This window comes from Vicia villosa, linkage group LG2 (assembly GCF_029867415.1).
Source record: "Vicia villosa cultivar HV-30 ecotype Madison, WI linkage group LG2, Vvil1.0, whole genome shotgun sequence".
Taxonomy (NCBI): domain Eukaryota; kingdom Viridiplantae; phylum Streptophyta; class Magnoliopsida; order Fabales; family Fabaceae; genus Vicia; species Vicia villosa.
The window spans coordinates 132,088,194-132,096,238 of NC_081181.1; the positions used below are offsets into that span (position 1 = coordinate 132,088,194).

General features: G+C 42.3%; 1 protein-coding gene across 1 annotated transcript; it reads right to left on the minus strand.

The window, feature by feature from the left end:
* Positions 1–5,817: 5,817 nt before the first annotated feature.
* On the minus strand, positions 5,818–7,523 carry LOC131650045 (uncharacterized). The gene is made up of 3 exons (XM_058919786.1): positions 7,173–7,523; positions 6,592–7,089; positions 5,818–6,483 (listed from the first exon to the last, which is right to left on the minus strand). Exons 1-3 carry the CDS (start codon positions 7,521–7,523, stop codon positions 5,818–5,820), a joined length of 1,515 nt encoding a protein of 504 aa, XP_058775769.1.
* Between the last annotated feature and the right edge of the window lie 522 nt (positions 7,524–8,045).

The window sequence follows — 8,045 nt, forward strand, 5'->3', positions numbered from 1 at the left end:
GATGCGGGTATGAATGTTGTTTTTATGGAGTAGTATCCTGATGATGGAAAAAAATACACGCTTAAAGAATGCAATGCGAATGATGCATGATTCGAACGTCGCTTGGGGAAGCAACGGAGGAGCTCTGAATTGCTGAAGTAGTCCTGGAGAGAGTATGGAACTCTGCGGGGAGGACAAGATGAGTGACCAAGGGTCACCATTGCGAGCTGGAAAAGATAAATCATAAATCTGCTAAAGATTATCAAATCTAGATGCGAGCTCTGGCTGAGGAAATAAACCCCGCTTGGGGATAAGAAAATCCCGACTAACTGCTTGAGGGATACCCTGGAAACTTCATAGGAGAAACAAATTCTCGACACTTTAGGGATGTGAATATAAGAGCAAGTCATGGAGACAACTCTGATGGGGAGTGACCAACTTGCTGGTGTAGGACACATTCCGCTGGGGAAACCCTTGATGGAAACGGATTCTACTGAGGATGCAAGTGAATCTCTGCTGAGGAAAGACTCAGTGGAGAATATGAATACTTCTGCATAACAATCCGCTGGGGATAAGGAACTCGACATGGGAACCTCCTGTTAAGATAACTCCGCGGGGGAATAAGATGAGTTTCCTGGGGAAAACAAGTCATTCTGTTGGGGAGAGAAACACTCTACTGGGGAGAACAAGGAACTCGGGCAAGGAACCTCATTAAGAGCTAGCTGGGGAATCAGATACCATTCAATCACGATTCTACTGGGGAGAAGACATTCCACCGGGGAATAAGGCTTCTGAAGCACGGAAATTGCATTGAGATGTGCTTTGGTGAGAAGATGAGAATCTTGGAACAAAGAAAATCTCATCTGAATTCACTCAGCAGGGGAATGAGGATCTCTCACTTAGACAGATCCGCCAGTACCCTGATATGGTGCACTCGAAAGGATGTACCTGCGAGGTAAACCAACGAAAAATGCCCCAGGATGTAGCATAACGTCTTTGCCTGCCATCCTAGTTACACAAAACTTCAAAGTAAATTCAAAGGTTTTATCATTTCTAATCATATATTGTAAAAGCAATGCAGTTTTCATATGCAAAGTTTAACACAAACTCAGGAAGTTTTATGCAAACAAAACAGTAAAAGAAAACAGCTTTTTAAGATGAAAAGAACTTTATTAATTGAAAACAAAATGCCCGTAAGAGAGGCGAACATATTTAGGAAGTAGTTCCTAGTAAGAGGTAACTACACATTATTGAATACAAGAGAAATGTCAATGTGAAACGGATATCCATGGGTTTAGATCCCGCTATCACTTTTATAACCTTGATGTTCTCATCCCCTTGCTTTGGAATATGGTACTTATTAGGACTGATCACTGCCTGACTTGATGACTGGTTGATGTAACACAATGGAGCTTGTGGACCCGGCTGGGATTTATGAATGCTTTAGGGATTTGAGTTGCCAGTAATGCAAACTCAAGAACACGGAGTCTTGTTTATCCCTCGGTCGGGAGCCCCAGACAAAGCGATTGGGGTTTATGAATGCTTTAGGGATTTGAGCTGCCAGTAATGCAAACTCAAGAACACGGAGTCTTGCTTATCCCTCGGTCGGGAGCCCTAAGCATTTCAAACATATATGAATAATGATTGCCAAGGTGGCATGCGAGATGTAGTCATTCGCTTTTGTCCCTTTTTTGTCTAAGCTGCCCTTTCGGTTTTTTAACTTTGGGGGTATATTTGTTTCTTTTTCATTCTTTTTCCTGATTCATGTTCTTTTTCTTCTATTTTTTCTTTCTTTTTTTTTATCAGGTCTATGCGAAGTGTTTTTTTTACTACATTTGCGTTCACAGGATGCGGAAAGTTCTCGCCATCCATCGTTGCAAGCATCATGGCACCGCCGGAGAATACGTTCTACACAACAAAGGGGCCTTCATACGTCGGAGTCCACTTGCCTCGAGGATCACCCTGAGGAATGATGATTCTTTGAGCACCAGGTCACTTGGTTTGTAGCTCTGGGGTCGCACCGCTTGTCAAAAGCTTTCCTTATCTTCTTTTGGTACACCTGACCATGACCAATAGTTGCCAAACGCTTCTCATTAATGAGGTTTAACTGGTCCAATCGATTTTGTACCCATTCTGACTCGTCAAGCTCGACGTCTTTCATAACCATCAAGGAAGGAATCTCAACTTCAACTGGTAGTACCGCTTCCATACCATAAACAAGTGAGAAAGGAGTTGCCTCAGTCGATATATGCACAGAGGTGCGGTAGCCATTCAAGGCGAAAGGCAACATCTCATGCCAATCTCGGTAAGTTACCACCATCTTCTGCACAATCTTCTTAATGTTCTTGTTGGCTGCTTCGACAGCGCCATTCATCTTTGGAAGATACGGACAAGAATTGTGATGTTTAATCTTGAAGGACTCACAAATATCCTTCATCATCTTGTTATTAAGATTCGATCCATTATCAGTAATGATCTTCTCAGGAATCCCATAACGACAGATTATGTTGTGCTTGATAAGAATGGGTAATCACTTACTTGGTGACATTCACATAAGACGCGGCTTCAACCCACTTGGTGAAGTAATCGATGGCAATCAAAATGAAGCGATGTCCATTAGAAGCAGTAGGCTTAATTTCTCCAATCATGTCAATGCCCCACATTGCAAAAGGCCACGGGGAAGTCAAGACATTCAAAGGCACAGGCGGCACGTGCACTTTGTCAGCATAAATCTGGAATTTGTGACAATTTCTGACATGGTTATGACAATTGGTTTCCATAGTGGACCAATAGTAACCAGACCTCAAGATCTTCTTAGCCATCGTATGCCCACTAGAATGGGTACCAAACTCGCCTTCGTGCATTTCTTCAATGATTTTCGAAGCTTCTTCCTTAACAACGCATCGGAGTAACACACTGCCATGATGCCTCTTGTACAATACCCCACCGTTAAGGTAAAACTTAGATGCGAACCTTCTCAGAAACTTGTTATCAGTCACTGACGCTTCGGGAGGATACTCTTGAGTTTCGAGGAAATTTTGGATATCATGATACCAGGGACTACCATCCAATTCGACATCAGCCTCAAATTATAATGTTGGTTCATCCAACCTATTGATGGTGATATTAGGTGCTTCATTAGCCCATTTAACTTTGAACATGGAAGCCAAAGTAGCGAGAGCATCAGCAAGATTATTCTCTTCTCTAGAAATATGCTCAAATGTTATCTCATCAAAGTACGGAATGAGTCTCATCAATTTGATGGCGAGTTTCCCAATCTCCATTGATCTGGCTAATGACAAAATTGGAATCAGATTTTGATGGTGAGTTTCCCAATCTCCATTGATCTGGCTAATGACAAGATTGGAATCCCCATAAATTTTCAAGTACTGGATTCGTAAATCGATCGCAGCTTCAATACCATAGATGCAGGCTTCATATTCAGCCATGTTATTAGTATAATCAAAACAGATTCTGGCAGTAAACGGAATATGAAAGCCTGATGGATAAGTAATTACAGCTCCAACACCATTCCCGAGTGCATTAGAGGCACCATCGAACACGAGTATCCATCGCGATCCTGGTTCGGGTCCTTCCTCTGGTCCAGGAATGTTACAATCTATGATGTACAATACATCCTCATCGGGAAATTCAAACTTCATCGGTTCATAGTCCTCAACAGGCTGATGCGCAAGATAATCTGCCAGCACACTACCTTTAATGGCTTTCTGGGTAGTATACTGGATATCGTATTCAGTCAAAATCATTTGCCATCTAGCTACTCTTCTAGAGAGAGCGGGATTCTCAAAGACATACTTGATAGTATCTATCTTGGAAATCAATAAGGTGGTGTGAACCAACATATACTGCCTCAGCCGGCGAGAAGCCCACACCAAAGCACAACATGTTTTCTCGAGCAGTGAGTATCGGGATTCACAGTCGGTAAACTTTTTGCGAAGGTAGTATATTGCATGATCTTTTCGGCCAGACTTGTCATGTTGACCCAACACACATCCCATTGAATTTTCAAGAACTTTGAGGTACATAATCAAAGGCCTTCCCGGAATTGGAGGAATTAGTATCAGAGGTTCCCGTAGATACTCTTTCACTTTTTTGAATGCTTTTTGACAATCATTATTCCACCTGGTCGTCTGATCTTTTCTTAGCAATTTGAATATTGGTTCATAAGTGGACGTAAGATGAGAAATGAACCTAGCTATGTAGTTCAACCTCCCTAAGAAACCACGAACCTCTTTTTCTGCTCTCGGCTCAGGCATCTCTTGTATAGCTTTTATTTTTGCAGGGTCGACCTCAATACCTTTTCTGCTAACAACGAAGCTCAATAACTTTCCAGAGCGCACCCCAAAAGTTCATTTGTTTGGATTCGACCTCAGTCTGTATTCTTGAATCCTTTCAAACAACTTCTGCTAGTGAACCAAGTGCTCTTCTTCAGTGTGAGACTTCACAATCATGTCATCGACATACACTTCAATCTCCTTGTGAATCATGTCGTGAAAAAGAGTCACCATAGTGCGTTGATATGTTGCCCCTGTGTTTTTCAACCCAAAAGGCATGACTTTATAGCAGAAAGTTCCCCACGGTGTGATAAACAGTGTTTTCTCCATGTGTTCTGGTGCCATCTTGATCTGATTATAATCAGAGAATCCATTCATGAAAGAAAACACCTTAAAAGGAGCAGTGTTATCCACCAACACATCAATATGGGGAAGAGGAAAATCATCTTTCGGACTTGCCCTATTCAGATCTCTATAATCAACACACATCCTGACCTTTCCGTCCTTCTTAGGTACAGGAACAATATTAGCAACCCATGGCGGGTAATTCACAACTTGCAAGAAGCTAGCATCGAACTATTTCTCAACCTCTTTCTTAATCTTCTCATACATATCCGGGCGAGTCCTTCGAAGCTTCTACTTGACAAGAGGACTATCTTCCTTGAGAGGTAGATGGTGTACCACAATATCTGTATCAAGACCAGGCATATCCTCATAGGACCAAGAAAAGATATCTGCATACTATTTCAACATAGCAATAAGCCTCTGCTTCACACTGTTCCCACACGCAGCCCCTATCTTGACTTCTCTGACTTGCTCTTTAGTGCCAACATTTACCATCTCAATTGCCTCCTGATGCGGCTGTATCACTTTATCTTCCTGTTTCAACAGTCTGGCCAACTTATCGGGAAGTTCACAGTCTTCATTAGCTTCCCCCTCGGCTTGGTAGATCGGATTGTCAAAATCATAATAAGCAATAGCGGAACTGTTACCAATGGAATCTGTGGTGGGGGAACATCTGCAAGATTGATGTTTTTATTTTAGTTTTATTTTTACTAGGCTATGTGCAAAAACATTTCCATTTAAAGGAAAAAATTAAAAATAAAGATAAAGAGCAAAATATTTGGATGCAAAAACGTCCTTTTATTTCATAATTAACTTTGAAAATATGAACTGCACGGACCTACAAATGATTCACTACGCCTTGGGCAGAGCATAGGAATTATGGCATGATAAGAAAAGCAAAAACAAGAAATTTACTCCTGAGCCTGTGTGACTTGAATGACATCTTCGATTGTCCAGTTGTTGATCTTCTCTCCAGAAGCACTTGGACGAATCCAGCTATTAAAATCATAGTCACTATCCACTTCCTCCCCGTTGATCGGGCTAAGGATAATAGGTTTGGGCGCCGCATTCTGCTTCCCAGGGCTGAAACCAAGACCATTCTTGTCAAATTTGGGACGCACATCAATTACTTGCCCCAGTCTTCCACTTTTCCAGTCTCAACAACGACTTGTGCGTCTTTCAGGGAAGACATAACCGTTTATGGCTTCGTTATCTCATAAAGAGGAGTTTTCACAACATTTACGTCCTCGAATGCTTGAAACGGCGTCTCATGTATTTTATCTTCGATCTCCACATATCGGAAAGAAGATAGGTGACTCACAATGTAATCCTCCTCGCCACAAACTGTCACCACTTTACCATCAACTGGATACTTCAACTTCTGGTGGAGAGTGGATGTCACAGCACCTGCCTTGTGAATCCAAGGTCGCCCTAACAGACAATAATAAGCAGGTTGAATATCCATCACGTAAAAATTCGTGGTGAAGATCTGAGGACCAACTTGAATTGGCAGATCTACTTCTCCGAACACAGACCTTCTTGAACCACCGAAAGCACGTACCACCAATTCACTGGGCCTCAACTCAACACCCGCATAGTCAATTCTCATGAGGGCCGATTTGGGAAGCACATTCAAGGAAGAACGTGTATCCACCAAAACACGAGACAAAGTCGTCCCCTTACATTCCATCAAAATATGCAACGCCTTGTTGTGGTTTCCCCCCTTAAGAGGAAGACCCCGACCAGTAAACCCCAAACCATTTCCAGCTGAAATATTATTGGCCACCGTCTCTAACTGATTCCCAGATATTTCCTGAGGTACGTAGGCACCATTCAGAATTCTCAAAAGAGCATCTGTATGACCCTTCGAACACATCAACAATTTCAAGATAGAAAACTTTGATTGAGTTTTACCCAACTGCTCAACAACTTTATAATCATACTTCTTGATGATTCTCAACAACTCCTCCACATCCTTGGAAGACACAGCATTATCAGGTGCCCCATTTTGAATCAGATAGTTCTGGCCATCAGTCACCACTTGCTTGCCTTTGGCCTTCTCTAAAGCGTCATCATTGTCTTGTACTTGCTGAGGAGAGAAAACCCTGCCACTACGAGTAATTCTACCAGTACCAGCGAAATTATCGGCATTTGCAACTGCATCCTCAACAGATTTGTCTTTCAACCCATCCTCTTTCTTCGTACCATAGCAGTACACATTTGAGCCATAATGCCAAGGAATGACCTTCTCACTCTCATATGAAACTGGTCCTGGCACGGTAATCATCAACGTCGCTGGTTGTTCCTCATATGGGATACTGACAGGTATCTGAACAGGCACTTGGATACAGATTGGAACAAACGGCTCATAAGGAATTGAAATCACAGAAACCTCACCATTCTCACTCTTCGCACCTCTCAACCTTCGGTAAAATTGAAGAGGACCCTCATCAATCAGTTTTGCACCATACTCTTCAAATCAGCACAGCCTTCGGGTTGACTCTTGCAATTCTTATAATCGATAACACAGCTCGGGAAGATGCCACTATTAACCAGATGTTGTTTCACAGACACAAGAGGAAAAGTCAAACAGCTCACATCAGATACAACACTTATCTCTTCATTCTCAATAGCTTTGACACCCGAGCCTTCGTGAGTTGGCATCGGATTATTGACAATGTTGGGTGCCGGAGTGAATTGAATAACCTTTTGATCCAACAAATCTTGGACTTTATTCTTCAATGCAATACACCTCTCTGTATCATGTCCAGCAGCACCAGAGTGGAAAGCACAACGTGCATTCGCATTATAGTTTGGAGACTGACGATCCGAAGCATTCGGAGCGTCCCTCAAAGTGATCTTCTCGATATTGAGCAAGTGCTGCAACAGCTGAGTATATGTCATAGGAATCGGATCAATCTTTCTATCCCTTCTCTACCGATACTGGTTATTTTGATATTGAGGGCGCTGCCCCTGTTGTTGTTGTTGTTGCGGCATAGGAATGGTAACATCATTAACTTGAGAATTGCCTCTTCCTTGGCCACTTCGCCCATACACAGCATTCGTGTTTCCTTCTTTCTTTCTGGTATAACCCTTTGACGATTTCTTTCCACCAGTAGAACAAGCGACACCACCCAACTGTATCTTTCCCATTTTCAAGTCCATCTCAACACGTTCACCAGATCTAACCATTTCAACAAAACTTACAGACATACTACAAGCCAAATAGTAATGTCCAGATAGAGTACTTGTGAACATATCAATCATCTCACGCTCAGTCATTGGCAGCTGAACTCTCGCGGCTAGCTCACGCCACTTCTGGGCGTACTCCTTGAATGAATCTTTAGATCCCTGAATCAAACTTTGCAACTGAGTCATATTCGACGCCATATCAACATTATACTGATAATGCTTAAGTAAAGCCTC